The sequence below is a fragment of the Lobosporangium transversale genome, assembly GCF_002105155.1.
Source record: "Lobosporangium transversale strain NRRL 3116 chromosome Unknown BCR41scaffold_7, whole genome shotgun sequence".
Lineage (NCBI taxonomy): Eukaryota > Fungi > Mortierellomycota > Mortierellomycetes > Mortierellales > Mortierellaceae > Lobosporangium > Lobosporangium transversale.
In genome coordinates this window covers 423,194-445,685 of record NW_019028985.1, presented here as the reverse complement: position 1 = coordinate 445,685, position 22,492 = coordinate 423,194, and the positions used below count along the sequence as shown (strand labels likewise).

Sequence of the window (22,492 nt, the reverse complement as noted above, 5' to 3'; positions counted from 1 at the left end):
CAAGCCAGCAAAACTAACACATTACAATATAGTGGATAGGAGGACATCCTGATATGAGTGGTCTATACAATGTCATCCTAGGTCTCTCCCTTAAAAAACTGAACATGGAGTGTGTTGAGTCGATTGCTTTTCAACTTGGATATATAGCTTTTAGTGAGCTAGGCCCTATCGAGGTATCATATTTAGTGAAAAGCGACTATGTATTGCGTAAAATAAGGCTCCACCAACATATTGACAACCCATTCTTGTTCCTTTACATCCTAGCAATTAACAAAACGCGATCTCACAGACTTAGGTAACCCACAGCATACTGCAACTACTTTTTTATCGTGGAGTAAAATACTAATCCCCTCTCCTTCACGACCGTCCGATAGTGAACTCTGGGACAGGGATATTAAGATTAAAACTGCATCAACAGACTCATGGATACCAGAAAGATGTCAAATGCTGGATGAGCGTGAAATTGTCACAGGGCTCCACACCATGCGATCCTGGAGCTATCGAGCTTCACTACATTGAGTTGGACTCTCTCCAGTCAACTATTAATGGTAGGCAAGCCCATTCACTTATATATATTCATAGTAAAGATAAGTGGCCGAAGAGACTGATAGGCTCCTCTTCTATTCAATATCATAGCAGCACATACATATATCCATCGTCCTTACATCTGGTCCATCGACGTTGGGATCCAAGATGAATCCACAAACATATCAGGACCCCCACAGCAGGCTACCATTCTAGATTACGCAGTCTCTGGAGATGGTAACTACATCGGCACCTTATCAGCAGTGGAGATGTGCATTCAATTAGATCTTTGGGCCATCAAGTACGAAGCCCCTCTTGCTGTCACGCTTGATGAGATGCATTTAAAGAATTACAATAACAGCCCTAAGACAGAGACGAGGCATTGTGGTCGTGTTCAATTACCTTTAACAAGATCATCGCATGAATACTATGCGCGCGGCAGGCTTTGTACAATCTCACTCTCCTGGAATGCCTCAATGGTTGCTCTGGTGCTATCTGATTATTACTGCATAACGAACGGTTTATCGGTTTTCAAACACGATCTAGTTCATCAGGTGCCCCTAAGCGAGAAGGCAACTATAGCTTCTAAATTACGGTGCCTTGAAAAACTAGAATTCAATGAATCTGTTGCAGCGAAGAATTGCAAAGTAGGCAAGTTCCATATCATTGACACAAAGGCTCAAGATGAAAGAGATGAGCTCTATATATCTTGTGAGACGAGGACGGTGGAGATTTATGCAGTGCATGGATCATGGTCTCATATTCGATCAATTCGGCTTTATGGCATCGATGAAAGGCTCCCATGGCTGTGGGAATCATATCTGGTCCTCCAATCAATTCAAGGTAGATACATGTCCTGGCTGAGCACCTGTGATAGGCTATTGACTTGTGACTTGAAGACAGGGGCTCTCGTTTCCCATGCTTTCCGGAGAAGATCAACGATGGCAGATTTCTGTCTCTCCAGCGATTGGCATGTATGGGCAAGTCATGAGTATTTCAATCAAACCATTGTATTGCGCAGAAGATGGTCAGAAACGCATCTAGCATCCCTTGGCAATATAAATGATGTGTTCTTGACCAATGACTCTCATATATTGGCCTTAAGGCAGTTGTCTGGTACAGGACATGACTGTGGTCGCCAAACGGTCGGACTTCTCTTGGATTCTACCAACCTATCCATCCTCAAGCGTTTCTCCGCTCGATTCATGATAGGAGCTCCACAGCCATCTATCAACAATGAAGATTGGAAGTTGCTCTACTCTGTTCATGGATCGAAATTGGATCTGGTGACAGAAGAGGATGTCAGAACTGAACTAGAATGCACCTGTAACGGATTATGTGAGGATGAGGTGTCGCAAGCACGGGTAGTTGACTGGGAGTCTATGGAATCAGGCATCAAGAGCTTCGTTTTGCCCTCGCTTCTGAAATTTTCACTCGAAATTCAAGGAGACGTCGACAAGAACTCGTGCATCATCTCAATATCTGATGAGCGCCAACGACAGCGAGTGGCGCTTACCATCCCTCCTGCAACGATTCCTGGTGTGGTGTTTATGAGTCCTTACAGAGTTGTATTCCAGACGGACGCTCGACGGATGATTGTATGCACAAGCACCTTTGTCATGATTTGGGGTCTTCCGGAGACATTTGATGATGACTTGGAGCTATTGCTGGCGTGGTGGGTGCCTCTGTTCCCTTGCATAATGGACAACTGCATGATACTGTTGAACGTGTTCACCGATGTCTTGCAGTGTAAACATGGAGAAGTGTTTGCCAAGGCGGGCCCACGCCAAGAAGATCCTACGCATTGTCTTCAGCCACGTGCAGAAGATACGTTCGCCTCAAACAAGTCTTTACATTTCCTGGAAGGACTCAAGGTCTTGTTTGCAATGTTTCCCGAAGGCAATGAGACTGTCCAACGAGCCATTATTCGCTATGTAAGGCGGTATATCAATCACCACCCAGATCCTGAGGATCTCTCTAAGAATGTCATGTATTACATATGCCAAAATGTCGCAGCAGAAGATATCGAACAGCGCGCCCGCTTCATGCGTGTGTTACTTGAACTCAACCATAGCTCCTGGGTCCCAAGGCCTGATCTGGATGTTACTACAAGTCCTGTAGCGATTTTGCTCCAGCATTCAGAGCTAGAACCTCGAATGACCATTCTTGCTGAGATTATTATCGACTACTGTATTTCTCGAGCCAAGGAGGAAAAGGATGTCATTTTCCTTAAGCCGGTAACATGTACCCTCAAGGCGCTCTTCGGGAGCCGCCAACACAGCAGGCTTGCTCTTCGCACCTTGAATGCCTTAACATTTGTCCCTATTCAAGACCGCGAGTTCCTCATTAACCATCACGTCATTGCGCCTCCTCCTGCGTTCCGATGGCGATTTTGGGCGAACTCCACTAAGACACTATTCGAGTATGAGAACCCAGTGATGAAGCTAAACCACAGCACAGATGTAGTGTTGTCTGAAAACCCCAAAGACTGCTCGCGTGATATTTTTGTTGCTTTGTTTGACATGCTATGGACCGTACAAAAGCCAGCGTCATTGGTCCAATCAGAATCTTCTCGGAAGCAGACCCTACATCTCGGCCTCCCATCATGGACTCAGACACTGATTCAGCTTATCAAGCTTAAGCTAGTGCCCAACCCTAATAAGGCCGTCGAGTGTCACAACTTCCCACTTGAGGCTCTAGATAACCCAGTTCTTTCTGCCTTGGTCGAATACAAATGGTAGATGGCGCTCTTCAGGATGGATACGGGCCTTTATCAGTTCTGTGTACTCATTATTGTTTTTATTTTCTGTCACTTCCTTAGGAATACTATCGGCTTCAAGTACTGGCTAATGCGTTTCATATGGCAGTGTATATACTACCTGCTAATACTGACAACTATGTTCATGCAAGTCTACAGCCCTGAACCGAGCCTACTCTTGGGACTGTTCGCTGTTATTTCAGGCTTTGCTGTTGTTTTTCTGTTGCTCGAACTGATCCAGTGTTTACACGATCCACAGCGATATCTCACGTAAGTCCATACCATCTTTATGGCGGGCATTAAGCGCCAGTGATATCCATTCCTGATTCTGATGTACTCTTTACTCTTTGTTTTTTTTTTTTTTTTTTTTTTTTTTTTTTTTTTTGGTTCAGGTCACCATATAACTATGTCGATCTGCTTGCATTCACCTTGCCGCTTGTAGGAAGCATCCTACAGATTGTAAACATTATCCAGGAGGATCGCGAGGGGAATACGTCTTTACTCAGCTTTTCAGTGCTCCTTATTTGTCTTCACTTTGTAAGTCGTGGTTCATGAAATCATTGCGGTCCATATTATTCTGATACGCTTTATCACTTTATGCTGTCTTTAGAGCTGATTTTTTTTTCTTTTTCTTCCTGGCTATCGTACACCTTCATCTGCATTGAAAATAGCTGTTCGAGCTCAGAGTCAACGAAAGAGTGTGTCATTTCGTCACAATTGTTGTCCAAATTTTAGGTCGCATTCGCGTTTTCTTCATGTTCTTTGCTGTAGGAATCTTTGCCTTTGCAACTGCAATCCTGCACTTATATTGGGCATGTCCATATGACAATTGCGAAGACTTGAAAGAGGATGTCAGCTTCCCGAAGCACTTCCTTCATGCATTCTTTTCGACATATTTCTTTTTGGTGAGTTAATCCTTTGATATCAGTAGCATGCACCTATTAGACATCTTGTTATAAATAGAGACTACCCATAGGTGTATAGAGTTACTAAGGCCCTCTTTATTTATGTGCAATTAGGGTGGCGTGTGGGACCCGGTCAGCAACACTTTTGGCGAAAGAAACTGGGCATTTCAGTTCATGATGTTCATATACTTTTTCTTTACAACTATCTTGCTGCTCAACGTCCTCATTGGTAAGTTAGGATGACTTGTATCTTGTATTCCCAGGACTGAAATAGTGTTAAAAAAAAAAAAATCTCACCATCCATTTTTTTTCTAGCATTGATGAATGTGGCCTTCAATGTCGGTGATGAAACGTGGCGATTGGTTTGGACAGAGAACAGACTGAGATATGTGGAAAGTGCAGAGAACCTGCTATATCATGATCCAGGTGAGGCCTGAACCCTCTATGAGATGATTATGTGACTCCATTTTACTTCTTTATATTGCCGACAACTTACTGAACCTATGCTGTATGTGATGGCGCCTTATAGCTTTTCTGGATTATTTTCAGGTACGGAGTTTGTTTCCAGAGCGGATCTATTACATGGCAACGCCACAAGAACAAAAAGACTTTTATGCCAAGGCCGGTGACATAATCAAAGAAGAGACAGGAGGAGTCGTAAACCAAGCACAGACTAACGAAGGTGATAAGAAAGTTGAAGCAAGTCAAGTGCTACAGCTCCAAGGAAAGCAGTGTCAGGAACAGAAGGAGATTATTTCGGACCTTCGTGGAGAACTTATTAAGCTATTGACCCATATGAGTGAGATGCAACAGCAAATGATGGATCAGCAGAGGAGGTTTGACGAGCGTATGGAGGAACAACGAGCACAGCTGTGTGTCGTGCAAGAACATATCCATAATTTTGCATCTCGCCGAGACGATAAGCCATAGATTTATTATTGATTATACCACTCATATTTCATTACTACAACAGAGAATGCACAGAACACAAAAAATAACAAGATAATTTCCGCTTATGTATTTAAAGAACATGTTAAGTTCAGTCATCAATGTGAGTTGAGGCCACGGTTCTAGTGATATAAATAGAAAGTATTATAGTAAGAAGCAGCGGTAAAAGAATGATATGCTGGTAGATCCCATCGGTTACAAATGAATCAAGTTGGAACCATCCCATTGATGGGAACTAAAAGAGGATCCTTAAAGATCACACATTGTACATTCATCCGTGGCGAACCGTTTGAAGTGTCGTAACAATGAAGTCCAATTCCATGCGCATATTCAGTTAACATAGCCTATAGACCGTGAGTAGGGACAATCCCCAATGGTATCGTGCCATGAATATATGTGGCGTTGTTTCAAGTCGATCGAGAATGGCAAGATAGGAGTAGCAGAAATGCTGAGAGAGCGGCAAAGTGTTGGTGAGAAAGCGCCCAGGACCAAGGCTGATAGTGATGGAGGATATCGCTTTTGACAGCTGGGTCGCATCAAGAAAGATGATCTTCGTAGTCAACAAGCCCAGTAGGGAGCAGGGTTCGCCATAACTTCTATAGAATCCAAAGCTTCCACTAATGGTGTTCTGATAACACTACAATGATCTTCCGAACTGATTTTATAACGCTTTTATTGAAGAAAAAGAAAAAGAAAAAACAAGATACATACTTCTGCAAAGATCCTCATCGAGCGACCCAAGCAGAAGATAGGCAATCATTCGAAAAAAGAATGCGGCTTGTGTGGATTGAACACACGACCTTCAGATCTTCAGTCTGACGCTCTCCCAACTGAGCTAAAGCCGCTCCTGATATGAAAGCTGAAAAAATCACTGTCTTAAGAACCGGGGGGTTATACTGAGATGCCCTTAAAAACCGCAACGAGACGCAAATACATAGAACACACTGAAGTGTTGTACCAAGATAAAGGTAAGCCCAATGGCTGAGTAGTATACTCGTCAGGGCACCCCCCTGTCTAGCCCAGGGGCCGGGTTCGAGTCCTGGTTAAGGCACATAAAGTGAAGCAAACATGTGCCAGGTCAGGGATTTGCTTGAGTTTTTATACTTTCTCTCCGAGACAGCCTAGTGTTCTCCGCTAAGGCTAAGATCGTGGGTGCACTACCCTAAGTCGCCTGGCTGGCCACATGTCTTAGGTATATATTCCACCCCCCAGCCGAACCAGCGGTACATCTGGCAGCACATCCCCCCATCCACCCACTTGACTAGGACAGCGATGATCACAAAGTTTGACGGAGTCCAAAGTAGAAATTTTCAGACCAATCCCGCAAGATTTGGGTCCACATGCCAGTGGATTTGATCGAATAGAAAAAATTAAAAAGTCGTCCTTAGCTAGAGTCGGCACGCCAGCCTCCGCGGCTTTTCACGGGCGCAACAGGCCACATCGGAAGGATGGACTTCGAGTACCGATCACGGTGTACATTGGTAGAGAAAAACATGGATACGAATTGGCTCTTCACAGCCATCCCGTGCGAACTTTGAGAGTTTCGCTTGTTTCATAGTTGAGGGCGATATCATTACTTTAGAGCGAGATTATGAAATAAAATTCCTCACCTCTGTGGGTTCTTGTTAACAGGAAAAAAAAAAAAAAAAAAAAAAAAAAAAAAAAAATTGGTTTTTTTTTTTTTATTTTTTTTTTATTTTTTTTTATTTTTTTTTTATTTTTTTTTTATTTTTTTTTTATTTTTTTTTTATTACTACCATCTTACATCTGTAGGATGTAAGTGAACAATGAGGCAATATCATTTTATTTTGATCGATAGCCCTGAGTAAGCCGCATGAAGAGGGCTAGAGAGAGAGATTGAGAGTTGTAGCGAGAAAAAAATAAAGAATATTTATTCAGCGTGGTGGGCAGGGAACTCAAATACAACTTCCTTTCCAGTCAAACGCTTGTAGACTGCGCAGAAAGTATCAAGCTTGTACTCCAAGGAAGTAGAGTCCTTGGCATCAAGGAAACTAAAGAATACAAAATAACCGTTCGAAGTAAATGAATGATAATGGAAGTAAAATAATTATAAAAGTAAAGAGGGAAAAAAAAATATTAGTATATATATATATATATATATAAACGTAGAGAGCTATAGTCAAGCAAATTTCCGGGTGTAATGATAAACAAATGCAATTAAAAAATGATGAAACACGTACACCTTGATGATGCGGCGTTGATCAGTCTGGACACGGGTGCGCTTGCCAGTGATCTCAGTGGGGTAGACCAAGTCCTCCAAAAGCTTCTCATGAACCGAGGTAAGAGTGCGGGAGCGAGGACGCTGCTGCTTGGCACGAGATTTGCGGGTGGGCTTGGCCATGATGCGGCGTTGAGCAACAAAGACGACGTGGCGGTCAGAGAATTTCTTCTCAAGCTCACGAGTGAGTCTGTGTTGTTTTGAATAAAAAAATAAAAGTTCAGGGAAAGGTATCAGAATGTCGTTGTATAGCTCTTGTTGTTGTCTTTTTTTCCCCCTCCATTGCATGCTCAAAAAGCTCTAGTATGTCAAGTCCATCCATACCTCTGTTGGACCTTGTGGAAAGCCTTCAACTGAGGAACGGGGACGAAGACAACGATGGCCTTCTTGCCGTTACCGGTCTCAATCTGAAAGTTTGAAGATTGAAGACAAATGGGTCAGATCAGATATACAATACTCCAACAGTACAAAACGTAAGCGCTTCATGGCTTCCTTTTTTTATCTGGTTTGTTGTAACGCGACATTCAGAGCTATTACGACGTCTAGAAAGAGTGCACATTTGTCGCTATGTTGCCATGTATCTTATACACAAAAATCTACATTCGCTGATCCTGATAGTAGATGTCCTCTTGTTTTAATGCTGTCCTTTTGTATATGGCGTAAGCAGACAATAATAGTCAGATGCGATTTCCGAGTGAAAGAGACTAAAAGCAGACTGACTGAAGTGAGAAGTATTATTTGTTGCAGTTTTATGCAAGTACGAGACTTGCATGAAGTCTGATGCTATACTTTCCCGACCCATCCTTAGTTGATTCTTTCCTGTGTATGAATCCAGACTATTAACTCCTAATTCCTGAAAGCGTTCCTCAAGCCTTCATCTCTCTCTCTCTCTTTTTTTTTTTTTTTTTTTTTTGCTGCACTAAGAGGTCGAGCAAGGAGCAGTGACTCACCTCCTTAGCGCTAGAGATCTGAAGAGGCTTAAGGTCCTTCTTCAAATCAGCAACGTTGTTCTCCAAGTCGAAGAGAGCTTGAGCGACAGAGAGCTCAATCTCATCAGCAGGGCCGTTCTTGGCGATCTTGTGGCTGGCCATTATGTCTGTTGTTATTTTCCATCAGTTCCAGTGTTAGTTTTTCCGGTTAAATCAATCCGAAGAGCAAAAGAGTTTTTTTTTTTTGATTGATTTGTTCCGCCCAATAAAATCATTATTTCATCATGTAATCGCCCAAATTGAGTGTCGAAAATAAACATTGATTCCAGATTCCATAAAGTTGAGTATCGAAGGTTCGCCAACAAAGTTGGTTTATAAGGTGTTTTCAATCAAAGTATAGGAAAAGTTGTCCATGTTGATTATGGCAGATAGAGATGCACACAACGTGTTTAGTCATATAGAACAAAGATGTTAAATACGAATGGTTAGTTTGATCGATAGATGGATGACCATGAACGCCATGGATACATCAATGGATGCCTTGATTGCAGTAAAAATCTGATAGTCCAATTGCCCTTACAAGTGAGAAGTGAAAGAGGGAACTATTTGCTGCAGCTTCTCATTGGATATTTCTGTCGCACAAATTCTATTCAAAATCCTGCATCACGCCCCTTAACCTTAGTGTTGGACGCGCGCTTTTTTCACGTCCACGAGCAGAGACGATCACCATCATTCCCAGTCCAGGGCTAGCCGCCTGGAATAACTTTTCTTTCATGAGTCAGTGTTGGGGTTCGCTACGAAGTAGATCCAGCACTCGGGCGGCTACAGGAAAAGAAGAGGGAAGAGACAACAATTGACGTGTCCGCGAGTTCTGAGGCATCTTGATCGGTGAATCTCACTATCCTACATTATATTATACCCCAAGATAAACATGCTTGGTATATGGCATTCGGCAAAGGTTCATACATATCAGGAGCCAACTTCAGCATCAGTTTCTTGATCTCTTATTTTATGTTCTCCACAGGTCAATCGCACATGAAAACCATTAATTTTTTTGGGGTAAAAATTAAGCTTGTGCATGCCTGCCCGCCTAAAATGCGCGCCAATTAAAGTCAAAGAGAGCTTTATCCTCTTTTCTCTCTCTTCAACCTTTCATCAAGTCCATTTCTACACCATGTCTGCTACTATTGAAAAGAGAAAGCCTGTCCGCATCTGGGTCGATGGATGCTTTGACCTCATGCACTTTGGTCAGTCTTTTTTTTTAAATCTTACTGTCTAATGGGAAGATTGAATTTCTATGTAAAAACCATTTTACTCATCATCTCGCCTTGGGTCGTCCTGGGAATTTTTTATTTTCTTCCACAATAACTTTGTTTTTGTAATAACTATTAGGTCATTTCAATGCTCTTCGTCAAGCCAAGGCTATGGGAGATTACTTGGTTGTCGGTGTCCACTCGGACGCTGAAATTGAAAAGAACAAAGGCCCCACTGTCATGAAGGAAGATGAGAGGTAAAGCTTTCTTTGCCCAGAAAAAAAAAAAAAAAAAAAAGACAAAGACAAAAACAAAGACTAGAATGCTGGTCATCCACAATCCTTCACAAGCGACTGGGATGTATATATTTCCAGAAAGCAAATCATGGAGAGCATCAGATCAGATCATAACTAAGCTGCTGAGCCTTAGTTTGTTTCTGCCCCTCTCAGAATGGTTGACAGCGCTACAAAAAAGAATTCTATAGACCTTTCAATCAATTTATAAGGTAGTTGAGCCATCAATTGACGTTCCATTTTTCATTCTTTTTTATTCAGATATGCTGCTGTCGCCGCCTGCAAGTGGGTCGATGAGGTCGTCCCTAATGCCCCTTACCTGACATCGCTGGAGTGGATGGATAGATACAACTGCGACTTCTGCGTTCATGGTGATGATATCACAACTATGGCCGATGGCACTGATTGTTACCAGGTCGTCAAGGATGCAGGTCGTTACAGGTAAAAAATATAAAGATTTATCTTCGGGATCACCAGCTGTTCTCGAAAATGTTTCATAATGAACTTATATAATTCCCTCGTCCTTGTTATCATTGTTTCCCATTCATTCAGAGAATGCAAGCGTACTCAGGACATTTCAACTACAGAACTGGTCGGACGCATGTTGCTGATGACCAAGGATCATCACAAGCGTCGTGGCTCTGTCACCGCCTCGTCGATCTCGTCCGTGAACACTGCTGAGTTGGGAACCTTCTCCACCGGAGGTTCCAAAACTAAACCCGATACCAAGATCTCACACTTCTTGCCTACTTCTCGCAAGATTGTTCAGTTCTCAGAGGGTCGTGAGCCTCAACCTGGCGACAAAGTTGTCTATGTTGATGGCACCTTTGATTTGTTCCACACTGGTATGCCAAAATGTCTTTTCCTACATTGGTTTGGAGGTTTTATAGAATAGATCTCTTAATGTAGGACTCTACCTTTTTTTTTTTTTTTTTTTTTGCGTATCAGGTCATATCGAGTTCTTGAAGCGTGCCAAGCAGATGGGTGATTACCTCTTGGTTGGTATCCATGATGATCAGACTGTGAATGCCATCAAGGGAGTCAACTATCCTCTTATGAATCTCCATGAGCGTGTACTCAGTGTCCTTGCTTGCCGTGTAAGTTTTTTTTTTTTTTTTTTTTTTTTTTTTTGCTTTTTTATGAACAACATATTATGGAATCAAGCCTACCTATGTCTACATACTCTTATTAATCCTTATTTCATACGTATAATTGAATCATGTAGTATGTCGATGAAGTTGTCATTGGCGCTCCTTACAGTGTCAGCGATCAGGTATTGGAAAAGGTCTATAAGGTTGACTTGGTTGTTCACGGAAACACTCCTTCGCTGAACGACACCAATGGTGAGGACCCCTATAAAATTGCAAAGGAAAGAAACATCTATGTTGAGATTGATAACCCTCAAAACTCTGTGACCACTGAGTCTATCATTGAGCGTATCATCACTCACCGCAAGATCTTCGAGGAGCGTCAGCGCAGAAAGGCTGAGAAGGCTATTCTTGAGAGAGAGGCAGAGTTGGCTGAGAAGGCTGCTGCTGCTGCTGCTGCTTCTGCCCAGCAATAATTTATGCTGGTCAGAGTTGTATTTTTAAAAGAATAAAAAAAAAAAAAAAAGCGAAAGCGAAATAAAATAAAATAAAAAAAGAGATACGCATACACCACATTGTTATCCTCACATCAGCCCATACAAAAAATAATGAGCATTTATATTATTGTGGCTCTACTATACACAATGACATGTTGTAAATCACTGGAAGGCACTCTTGCCATGTGCGAATTTAGAACCCAAATCTGTTGCTTGCTTTTCCAACTCTTCCCGCCGACGATGATCGATACGGCGACCTCCCAAAACATCTTTCTCGCGATCAAAGGGACGAGCAGAAGGATTATCGTCTCCATCTTTTTGCCATGCTTTGCTCTTAATGTATTTAGTCTTGTGAGCCTCCAGCAGAGTCTCTGATCGATGTTCGGCCTAAAAAAATAAGAATAGTAGCAAAAAAAAAAAAAAAAAAAAAAAAAAAAAAAAAAATTAATAAAGATAATAACCACCAATAGGATTATTAAAAAAAAAAAAAAAGACTAAAGTAGGGTTTGGTTGTTGCTTTACATTGTACTTCCGGATCTTCTCCTCACGTTCGATATCTGCTTTGGATGGCTGGTGAGGCTCATCATCACGATCCCGTCGCCTAGACCGTTTGCGCCTCTCATCATCATCATCGCCGTCTCTATCAGTAGGCTCGCCTCGTAGTCTTTTTTCGCGGTCTGCAGGGGTCTCTGTCCAAAGCGATGAGTCTTGAGGTTTTTGTTCCCTCTTCTGAAATGTTCTGGCAGTGACCTTGAGAGGATCATCTGGAAAATCAAAAAAAGAAAAAAAAAATGTTAGTAAAGCTCTTCATTTGCAACTCCTATAGTAAAAGTATTCAATAATAATAACAAATGTTTTGGATAAATATTCTTACTCCCAAAGACTCGTGATTCGGGTGGGACCATCATCCATTCTTCTCTTGATATCTTTGTATCCTTCGCGACATGTTCATTCTCGTTAGCTTCCTCCTGTCATCAAAAGGAAAAAAAAAAAAAAAAAAAAAAAACAGGTCAATTACGGATACCTCGTTTTTCTTACGAGGAAGAAAAGCTTGGGAAAATCTTTATATAATTCAAAACATACTCCTGCAAGTTTCTTCCGCATCCTTTCTGCACGTTCTTCAAATTCCTGAATCTTGCTCTGTTTCGCTAGGGCTTCCCGATCCAAGTCTTTGGGTAGTACGGGCCCGACAATGTCGTCATCACTATCACTCTGATCGTCATGATGGCTCGCACCAGAATTCAACATAGATGGTGGCAAGGACGGACCAAGCACGCGCTTTGATGTTGCATTAGCCTTCTCTTTTGCTAACCGTCTCGCCTCTAGCAACTCTGGTGGTAGGGCAGGAGCAAAGTCATCAGGGGTAGCTGTTTCCTCTTCATCATCGTCCTGTACTGGCGGCTGGCTAGGACCAATACTCGGCCCTATACTTGGCCCTATACTTGGCCCTATACTTGGTCCTATGCCTGGCCCGATGCTATCACTGTCATCGTCGCTTTCATTATGTGTAACTGCAGCAGTAGCACGGCTCTTCTGTAAGTGCGGCGGTAGTTCTGGTCCAATACCCATGGTTTCGAGTGAATTGAATGAATGAGATTAACATTGGAAACAAACATGCATGTCCATGTTTCTTGAAGTTATCGTGGCTTTTCTCTTTTTTCGTCTGTGCTCTCTTGAAATATGATAGGCTGTCATTTGGAGTTGAGGGAACATTTTCCGACGGTTGGACATGACCTAATTAAGGTCAATTAATGAATGCTTCGTTCATTCTTTCTCTTTTCTCTTTTCTCTTGTCCTCTCTTCTCTTCACCATTCCTCCTTTCACTTCATTTAGCATGCCGCCATTGACAAGGCCAATGCTGAGAACTTCGCTTATCAGAACACCCTTGCGCCAGAGCACAGCCCGTCTTCTCCTGCGTCAACCCCACAAGTCTTTCACTAATACTTCTCTCTCTACCACAACCTATACAAATGTTTACACTCACTCAACCGCCTTCAATACAATAAATCGGTCTTTCGCTTCTTCTTCTTTGAAGACCACTACTTCACCTCCACCAACCCCGCCCTTAAATCATCGCCGTCGGTTTCCTTTGAAGCTCACTCTGCCGTTGATGGCCCTGACAGCAGGAACAGCACTCTACAGTACCAGCGATTCATTCAAGCACCACACCTTAGCTTTTCGGCGTATGATGTTGGCAGCCGAAGCGGTCGTCGTGACTGGTTATGACTACAAGTTCTCGCTTGGCTATGGCAACCGAGATCTTAAACCGGGCGATCCGGAGGATGAAAAGGAACGTCGGGTGCGCAAGAGTAGGCTGCATAAGCGCAGTGCTGAGAGAGTCATGAGGATGATGCGCGAGAATGGAGGGATTTATATCAAGTTGGTAATGATGTGTTTGATCTTTATATGTGTTTTGCTGATGTCTTCTGTATTGGATCTGTCTACTTTCCTTATTGATCTTGCATAAAATTTTATTAGATTTTCAATAGTTTCCTTTTTTGAATAACTTTCTCATTTTTCATTACCATTGTTTGAACTTTCTTTTTGACTTCTTCATGATAGGGCCAACATCTAGCAAGTCTAAAATACTTGCTACCGGAGGAATGGACGCGGACGATGGAGCCTCTTCAGGATCGTTGCATACCTTCATCTATCGAATCGATCCAAGGTCTTTTCCTCTCCGATTTAGGAAAACCACTTTCAGAGATTTTTTCCTCTTTTGATTTAAACCCGATCGGAGTAGCCTCGTTAGCTCAAGTCCATCGGGCTACGCTAAGGAGTAACGGTCAAGAGGTCGCTGTTAAGATTCAGCATCCTGCCTTGAGTGAATTCTCAGCGATTGATATGCGAACTATTGCTGCACTTACAGAGTTTATCGCCTATGCTTTTCCAGAATTTGAATTCTTTTGGTTGAGTGAGGAGATTCAGGCAAATTTACCAAAGGAGTTGGATTTCAGATACGAAGCGAAAAACAGTGCCAGGACTGCAACTAATTTTGACAGAGCTCGTGAACAAGGTTCGCCATCAACAGTCAAGGTGCCTATTGTGTATTGGGCACAGAAACGGGTCATGGCTATGGAATGTAGGTCTTTACATACGATTTCATCCTCCTTTTTAAACAAAACAAAACAAAACAAAAAAAAAAAAAAAAAAGACTGATATTTCTAATATGTTCATCATTTTCTCCTCTTTCTTCTTCTTTCTTTTCATTATATATAGTCATGAATGGCTCACGCATTGACGATGTCGAATATCTTAACGCTAACAACATCAAGGTCGCAGATGTCTCTAAGGAGATGGCCCGCACATTTTCACAAATGATCTACAAGGACGGTTTCCTTCATTGCGATCCACACCCAGGCAATGTGATGATTCGGCCTAAACCCGTAGGATCGCCTTCACATTGCAACTTTGAAATCATATTACTGGATCATGGGCTTTATCGTGAATTGTCTCCTGAGTTCCGTCTAGATTATGCCCGACTTTGGACGGCGGTCATGGCATCGGACCAAGAGGAGATCAAAAAACGGGCCTTGAAACTTGGTGGTATTGATGCTTATGAGTTGTTTGCATGTATTCTTACGGGTCGCGATTGGGACGTAATTCAGGATGCGCAGTTGACAAAAAAGGTCAGGAACAAAGAGGAGACATCCAAGATTTCACATGATGCAGGCAATTGGTTGGTCGAGATTGCAGATATCTTGGCAAAAGTGCCTCGAGATCTGTTGTTATTGTTCAAAACGAACGATCTACTTAGAGCATTAGACGAGGATTTAGGAGCAGATGATGGTGCTCAGATGAGGACGTTTGCAGTGATGGGTCAATACTGTGCACAGGTTATTTTTGAAGCCGAAAAGAAGGATATTCAGCACAACTTGGTCGTGGCGGCAGCGAACAGCAGTACGTCTGTTGTATCCATGTCAGTGTTGGTCAGGAACGTTGCTGCATGGATTAAGGCATATTGGCGCTGTGTCAGTAAACAAGTTTCACTTGATCTATTCATATGGTGGATCGATCAGACTCAGGCCAATACTGTCCTATATCGCATCTTGTCCATGCTCGGTTTGTCCCCATTATGAGTAAAAGAGACAAAAAAATAGAAAATTTAGCACATTGCATATTATACCATTCCTAGACGCATTAAATAGAATATCACGAGACTTATAATTGAGTTTATTTTTTACTTTGAAGCAGTCACAAAAAAAAAAAAAAAAAAAAAAAACAAGGCTAACGTTCACAACCTCACAACTTCCATCTCTTCTTTACCCATTTTTCCCCTCTTTTTCACAAATACATTTCAATGCCCTCCCTTAAAGAAGACAGTCCAGAATTACACATGACACTCCGGAATGCCGACGCCGCTGCTATTGCCAAAGCGGAGGCGAAAGAAAAGAAGGAGAGAAAGGAGAAGAAGGAAAAGAAGGAAAAGAAAGAGAAGAAGGACAAAAAAGAGAAGAAGAAAGATAAGAAGGACAAGGAGAAGAAAGAGAAAAAGAGGTCTCGCAAGTCAGATTCTTCAGCGTCTTCTTCCTCAGATAATGATGATGACGAGTCCAACAATAAGAAAAGGAGCAGGAAGAACGATGACGTACAGAAACCTCCTCTTAAAAAACCTCGTCACCTTGAAGACCTTTCCATTTCATCTCCTTCACCTGCAGAGACACCTCGTGATTCCACTCCAGAGCCCGGTGCTGAAGCAGTGAAAACAGAGCATGATGAGATCCCCGAAAACTTGCGCTTGAGTTCATACAGGATTTCTGCGCCGACTATTGCAGCACTCAAAGCTCGTGGGATCAATGCCCTTTTCCCAATTCAGGCCGAGACGTTTGATCATATTTATAATGGGAATGATGTTCTTGGACGGGCTAGGACTGGAACTGGAAAGACGCTCGCCTTCTCCTTACCCATGGCAGAGATTTTGTTGAAAGACAAAGTTCCTTCTGAGCGTGGCCGTTCCCCACGAGTTCTCGTCCTTGGTAAGGAATTTATCTTTTTTGTTCAAAAGTTTCTTTGTCACCCACAATGATTGCTGGTTATAGAGGCAACTAATGCTTTTTTTATTTTATTATTTTATAGCTCCAACTCGTGACTTGGCTATCCAAGTATCAAACGAATTCTCCGGTATTGCACCTTCACTCAAGTGTATCTGTCTCTATGGCGGCACACCCATGCAGGAACAAACAGCCCATCTGCGGAACGGGGTTGATGTTGTGATTGGTACACCAGGCCGTGTACTCGATCATGTTAACCGCAACAACTTAAGACTTGACAACCTGCGATTTGTTTGTTTAGATGAAGCGGATCAAATGTTGGATATTGGGTTTGCTGATGATATGGAGCAGACACTTCAACATGTCCAGACTCAAAAGCAAGCCCGTGGTGATTCTGCCCCTAAACATCAAACCCTGTTGTTCTCGGCTACAGCACCTGAATGGATCAAGCAGACTGTGAAGAAATATCTGGATCCCAAGTATATCCATGTGGATCTCGTAGGCAACTCAAAGGTCAAGACCAACGAGAACATCCGTCATTATGCAATCCCATCTACATGGCAATCCCGCAAGGATGTGATTGGAGATGTGGTCGCAGTCTATGGTGGCAACCGCGGTCTGACTGTCATCTTTGCTAATACTAAAGCTGAAGCTGATGAATTGGGCCTGACACCAAAACTCAAAGCGGATGCCAAGGTCCTTCACGGTGATATCCCTCAAGCTCAACGTGAATTAACCCTTCAAGGCTTCCGTGAGGCCAAAGTCAGATGCATTATCTGTACAGACGTCTTGGCTCGTGGAATCGATATCCCTATGGTTGATTTGGTCATCAACTGTCAACCTCCCAAGGACGTGGAGACATATGTACATCGCTCCGGTCGTACGGGCCGTGCAGGCCGTAAGGGTGTCTGCGTGACATTCTACAAGGCTCAGGAAGAATATATGATTCATAACATTCAACGTCGGGCCGGTATGGAAATGATCAAAGTAGGCCCTCCACAACCTGAGGATATTATCAAGGCCACAGCTCAGGATGCTGCAGATGTGGTTTCAAAGGTCGTCAAGAATGTCATCCCGATGTTTAAGCCCATTGCAGAATCCATGATCCAAGAAAACTTTCAGGGCAATGCCACGGATGCATTAGCAGCTGCGTTGGCTCAGATCTCCGGTTATGGTGGAGGTGTGAAGCCTCGTTCACTCATGTCTGCTGCAGAAGGATTCACGACCATGATATTCCGTCTCACACACGAGATTCAGCATCCTGGTTATGTCCGCAACATTCTGAACCGTAACTTCCCCAAGCTAGGCTATGAAGATGTCAAGGGCATGAGGATGACCAAGGATATGATGGGTGTTGTTTTTGATGTCAACTCTGACAAGGTAGAAGTCGATGAGAATAACACCATCTTTTTGGGCGGGAGCAAATGGATCGATTTGGCCAACATTTCACTCGAGGTTGCAAAGACCTTACCAGAGCTCGAGCAGCGTCAGGATGATCGTCGTGGTGGCAGTGGTGGGTATGGTGGTAGTGGTGGGCGTAGTGGATTCGGTGGTGGACGTGGCGGTTTCCGTGGTGGTCGTGGAGGTGGAGGCGGAGGCGGTTTCCGTGGCGGCCGAGGTGGACGTCGTTAAAGGGGAGATGGCATGTTATATCTATTGTATCATCTTTTCTTAATCGCATATACACACGCACTCTTCTCTCAATGTACCATATGTTCTTTTTATATTTCACTTACTTTTAGCATTTTATCTTTGACCTGCACCATGAACAGAGAAATATTGAAATAAATATGTATCTTCATGCTGTTACTAAAGGATATTTATTATTATTTTTTTATTTTTTATTTTTATTACGATGATGCCGATAGTTATTCATCTCCTCGAGCTCACATCATATATTTATTTATTTTTTTTAATGTTTACTTTTTTTTTTTTTTTTTTTTTTTTTTGTCTGTTGATTTTACTACCGAAGTTATCCAATCCATTGACAGACTGCAGTGACAGTCTGCCCTAAAACCAAAGCTTCTGCGCGAACTTCTGTCTCTCCGAAATGCATCTTGACTTCCACTAGTACCTCGGCTCCAGGCATCATACCAGGGATATCTGGCATTGGGATCTGGAAATCTCCCAGTTTCTTAACCGATGGCTCATCTACATAACGAGGCTCTTGTTCAGAGTCTGAGACATACAATGGGCAGTCCAGTGGGCGAGGATAACACCAGGTCATGTACTTTTTGGTCACACACTCGCCCAAAGCAACAGACTGACCCGGTGTGATGTAGACCGAGAACCGATCCTTGCAGCGAACTGTGCCATCGCGTGAAAGTGTCTTCTTCTCTTCTGGATCCACGCCAGGAACGAAATCCATTGCAGAATCGACTCCATACCAACGACGTGCTACACGTGAAATAATCGAGCCCTGATGCAAACCATACGTGACTGCCCCGCGGACCACTGCCAGTTCCGCACGAGGTGGTACCCGAACCTGGCGACCTGCTGTGGCAAACTTGGCCGTGACCCTGTCAAACAAGTACCGTGAGGATCCAAAGCCTCCAACCATGAAAATAGCCTCGCAGTGTGTCTGCGACAGTTGATATTCAATCAGATCCAAGACATCCTTCACCACTGGGTCAAAGACACGCTCATGCAGCTCTGAGACCATTAGTTTGAGCATTCCGTCTTCCAGTCCAATATCCAAATCGTTCGCATCTGGCAAGTTGGGGATATTGGGGACCTGTAAATACATTTCAGGGTCTGTTCCTGGGAAAATAGGCTTCGTCTGGTTCACGAATGTGTCCATGATTGTACCCCAACCCATTGGTGTAAGAGGATATTTTTGGAATTTCTCTCTTAAAAGCTTCTCCATATTTGCATCCAAAAACGCAGAGCCACAAGAGGCGCCATGACCCCGGGTGACTTCCCGAAGACTACGAATACCCGTTTCCGGATTCACATCCACGACTTCAAAGACAATCAGATCGACCGTTCCGCCACCAGCATCGCAGATCAAAAACCGATCATGCTTCTGAAGGTTGAATTGATCTCCTTTGGATTGACAGTACATAGCGGCGGCTTCAGGCTCTGATACGATGATCAATCGATGGGCCGGATCGTCCTCTTTAATCAATCCTGCGCGTATTGCTGCTTGACGCATGACATGTTTCGCTCGATCTGACCACATGGCTGGAACTGTCAGACAGTACTGAATATGAGATTGGTCGTAGGTAGATCCAAAATTCTTCATAGCCTCCTTGACAACGTGACTGTGGAACTTGCCCAGATAGTCTGAAATGGCGTCCAATGGTCTGATGCCCAATGGTAATGGTTCAATATTTTCCTGTTGGTCATCCAGCTGCAGTTTGAACTTGCTCAACAGGAGATGCTTCTTGGCATTGGGGGTCATCATCACTGCACGTGCTGGGTACCCCCAGTCCAAAAATTCTGGCGAATCTACTTTGTACAAGCTAATGGTTGGGACTTTGGGATATTGATATGCCTGTTTAGGCCTATGTATGCATGCATCAGAAAAATGATATATTACAGATAATAAAAAAGAATAAAAGAATAAAATAAAAAAAAAATAATAAAATTAGTCAGTTTGTTTTATGACGACGTAGAAACAAAGAGCAGCCGTTTTGTCCATCCTGGAGTCAAAGAAAAGCGCAAATTTTTCAATTTGTTTGTACAACACCCAGAAATATATGAGGTTTTTTGTATTGCAATTGATTGAGCAATAACTTTTCCCTCTGTTCTGAGAATAGAGGGTTGAGGATAATCCACACCCAGCCCCCATTCAGCCCAAATTGGGCACGCTAGAGATATTCATGCATTTGTTTCTGTTGTTCTCGATAAATACATGTAGTATATTAGAATATATTCTTTCTGCCTCCAAACGACCATATATGTATCTCTTATAGATGACTAGTCCATGTTGATTCTGCACCACAGATGGTCCCTGATCTGGCACCTGAAACAAACCTCCGTGTTGCGGCAAATGAATACGCTCTTATAATACTGTTTGTTTCTTGCATACTTTACTGGAAAACTGAATCCTGGAACGAAGCTCCTGCTTTTACTTTTATTGTACACATTGTCCATGATATTAAAGCTGTTCATCCATCGCTTTTTTTTTTTTTTTTTTTTTTTTTTTTTGCTGCCGTTATCATTCAGCAATGATTGCTGACAAAGCCAGAAAAAAAAAATAAAAATAAAAAATAAAAAATAAAAAATAAAAATAAATATATAAAAATATATCAGCTTACCAAGTGATGATCTCTTGAATCTCTGGGTCTTTCCTGAATGCAAAAGCACATCCTGTGAATGTAGTTCCGAAATCGATCGCCATCACAATAGGATAGTCTTCTTTGGGATCTCCTGTCAGACGACTGCCATTTGCACGCACGCCATGCTGTTGTTGGCTTGGTTGATGTAGTCCGCCAAATGGTTGTTGCTGTTGTTGTTGATGATTCGATACCGCAGCTCCACTACCGGGGGCATAGTTTGGATTGTAGGGTTGACTCTGGTATGTATTAGAGGATGGAGGAGGGATAGGGCGTACTGGTGGGTACATTGGGTTTGATGAGGGCGGGGGGACAATACCGCCTGGTGGGCCGTGAACATGAGGCTGTGGCATTCCTGGGTATGGTTGGTGTTGGTTATAGCTGTAGCCCGAACCAGGGGTGCTGACGGGTGGGTATCCTCCACCACCTCCACCGTATCCATTGGTGCCGTTGAGATGACTATGATGTGGCTGCGGGGGCATTCCTCCTCCTTGTGAAGTTGCAGGTGGGCCTGCACTTGCCAGGGAGGTGAAGACCATGGCAGTTGGGGCGGGTTGAGCAGCTGCTCCACCCGAGGCTGATGGTGGTTGACCATTAGTTGGACGTTGTTGATGATGGGATGGTGATTGAACCTGAGCATGAGCAGGTGTAGGTGGAGTGGACGAGCCAGCAGGCTTCTTGTCCTTTGAAGATTTGCCACCAAAGAGTTTTTTCATGGCCGAGAGATGGTTTTTTTTTTTTTTTTGGGTGCTAAGAAGAGGAGTAGATGAGATTGATGAAACAGACGTGATAAATGAAGAATGAACTCAAAGAAATAGAAATAGAATAAATAAAATATAAAATATAAAGTATAAAAAAAAGAGCGTGTGTGTAGTGAGAAATGATCACAAGAGATGGCAACGGAAAAAGGAGGGAAAGAAGGAAGGAAGGAAGGAGGAAAGAGATGAGAGTGGCGAAGTGGAGGAAAGGAACGGACACAAAAGACGGAGAAGAGACAAAGGGCAGAGAGCAGAGAGAGAGAGAGAAAGAGAGAGAAAGAGAGAGAAAGAGAGAAAAAGAGAGAGAGGGTGGATGGGTTGGGGAGTTGGCACGAAATTTAAAAATAAGAACAACAGGTACACTCTGATAAAAAAGAAGCTTAAAAAAAAGCCGATGAACTCTCTTACTCTCACTCCCACTCTCACTTTCACTTTCACTTTCACTTTCACTTTTTGGCAGATACAAATGAAAAAAGAAAAAAAAAAAAAAAAAAAAAAAAAAAAAGGATGCAACAAGAGGCTTATGAAGAGTCCATTTGAATGAATGGTGAATTCCCATTGTCTTTTGATTCAAATTTGTTTTCACTTGGCTCTCCATGTGCATCTGCAGATAATATAATCTTAATACTCGCTAGAGCTCATTATGATTTTGCTCTTTATTTATGTATGTTTGTTCATATTCATGTTCATATTCATGTCCATATTCATATAAATTTATATGGACATATTTGTATTTGTCTGTATGTGGCAAAAAAAAAAAAGCTTAACAGATTTTTTTTAGAGGTATTTTTTTTTATCTTTTAAAACGTGAATCAAGATTGGCTCGTTGTCTTTAAATCCTTTCTATTCGTCAATTTTGTCACGTTATGCAGCCTACGAGAAAAAGCGCGTGGACTATATTAACGACGCATTGATCTGTAGAAGGCGCGTCATGCACGCGTCTACCCCCTTGTATTTTTTTTTTCCCTTTTTTTTCTCTCTTTTTTTTTTTTTTTTTTTTTTTTTTACAAAGCTTCCATGTTATCCA

At 42.6% G+C, this 22,492-nt stretch overlaps 8 protein-coding genes and 1 non-coding gene across 9 annotated transcripts; 5 read left to right on the top strand and 4 right to left on the bottom strand.

The window, feature by feature from the left end:
- Positions 1-3,288: 3,288 nt before the first annotated feature.
- On the top strand, positions 3,289-4,649 carry BCR41DRAFT_221977 (hypothetical protein). The gene is made up of 3 exons (XM_022020014.1): positions 3,289-3,553; positions 3,676-3,820; positions 3,955-4,649. The coding sequence occupies exons 1-3, from the start codon at positions 3,375-3,377 to the stop codon at positions 4,195-4,197; spliced, it is 567 nt and encodes a 188-aa protein (XP_021884160.1). The 5' UTR covers positions 3,289-3,374; the 3' UTR covers positions 4,198-4,649.
- Positions 4,319-5,163, top strand: BCR41DRAFT_348212 (hypothetical protein). The gene is made up of 3 exons (XM_022023247.1): positions 4,319-4,417; positions 4,504-4,614; positions 4,718-5,163. The coding sequence occupies exons 1-3, from the start codon at positions 4,363-4,365 to the stop codon at positions 5,116-5,118; spliced, it is 567 nt and encodes a 188-aa protein (XP_021884159.1). The 5' UTR covers positions 4,319-4,362; the 3' UTR covers positions 5,119-5,163.
- A 745-nt stretch (positions 5,164-5,908) lies between these two features.
- On the bottom strand, positions 5,909-5,981 carry BCR41DRAFT_t39. Its single transcript has one exon. It is a non-coding gene; the product is annotated as a tRNA-Phe (tRNA).
- Positions 5,982-6,910: 929 nt separating this feature from the next.
- BCR41DRAFT_348205 (40S ribosomal protein S7) lies at positions 6,911-8,907 on the bottom strand. Its single transcript, XM_022023246.1, has 5 exons — positions 8,885-8,907; positions 8,326-8,471; positions 7,700-7,782; positions 7,338-7,565; positions 6,911-7,148 (listed from the first exon to the last, which is right to left on the bottom strand). Exons 2-5 carry the CDS (start codon positions 8,464-8,466, stop codon positions 7,028-7,030), a joined length of 573 nt encoding a protein of 190 aa, XP_021884158.1. The 5' UTR covers positions 8,467-8,471; positions 8,885-8,907; the 3' UTR covers positions 6,911-7,027.
- Positions 8,908-9,414: 507 nt separating this feature from the next.
- BCR41DRAFT_380199 (hypothetical protein) lies at positions 9,415-11,448 on the top strand. The gene is made up of 6 exons (XM_022027250.1): positions 9,415-9,551; positions 9,697-9,814; positions 10,112-10,291; positions 10,403-10,695; positions 10,799-10,947; positions 11,076-11,448. The coding sequence occupies exons 1-6, from the start codon at positions 9,479-9,481 to the stop codon at positions 11,412-11,414; spliced, it is 1,152 nt and encodes a 383-aa protein (XP_021884157.1). The 5' UTR covers positions 9,415-9,478; the 3' UTR covers positions 11,415-11,448.
- A 67-nt stretch (positions 11,449-11,515) lies between these two features.
- Positions 11,516-13,049, bottom strand: BCR41DRAFT_419911 (hypothetical protein). The gene is made up of 4 exons (XM_022029825.1): positions 12,519-13,049; positions 12,310-12,403; positions 11,958-12,199; positions 11,516-11,822 (listed from the first exon to the last, which is right to left on the bottom strand). Exons 1-4 carry the CDS (start codon positions 13,002-13,004, stop codon positions 11,598-11,600), a joined length of 1,047 nt encoding a protein of 348 aa, XP_021884156.1. The 5' UTR covers positions 13,005-13,049; the 3' UTR covers positions 11,516-11,597.
- Positions 13,050-13,546: 497 nt separating this feature from the next.
- BCR41DRAFT_301191 (ABC1 family-domain-containing protein) lies at positions 13,547-15,515 on the top strand (the record flags this gene model as incomplete). The annotated part of the gene is made up of 3 exons (XM_022020612.1): positions 13,547-13,819; positions 13,999-14,518; positions 14,656-15,515. The coding sequence occupies 3 exons, from the start codon at positions 13,547-13,549 to the stop codon at positions 15,513-15,515; spliced, it is 1,653 nt and encodes a 550-aa protein (XP_021884155.1).
- A 173-nt stretch (positions 15,516-15,688) lies between these two features.
- BCR41DRAFT_333116 (P-loop containing nucleoside triphosphate hydrolase protein) lies at positions 15,689-18,236 on the top strand. Its single transcript, XM_022021876.1, has 2 exons — positions 15,689-16,412; positions 16,513-18,236. Exons 1-2 carry the CDS (start codon positions 15,737-15,739, stop codon positions 18,057-18,059), a joined length of 2,223 nt encoding a protein of 740 aa, XP_021884154.1. The 5' UTR covers positions 15,689-15,736; the 3' UTR covers positions 18,060-18,236.
- Positions 18,237-18,375: 139 nt separating this feature from the next.
- Positions 18,376-21,452, bottom strand: BCR41DRAFT_348200 (hypothetical protein). Its single transcript, XM_022023245.1, has 2 exons — positions 20,690-21,452; positions 18,376-19,933 (listed from the first exon to the last, which is right to left on the bottom strand). The coding sequence occupies exons 1-2, from the start codon at positions 21,421-21,423 to the stop codon at positions 18,400-18,402; spliced, it is 2,268 nt and encodes a 755-aa protein (XP_021884153.1). The 5' UTR covers positions 21,424-21,452; the 3' UTR covers positions 18,376-18,399.
- Positions 21,453-22,492: the final 1,040 nt, after the last annotated feature.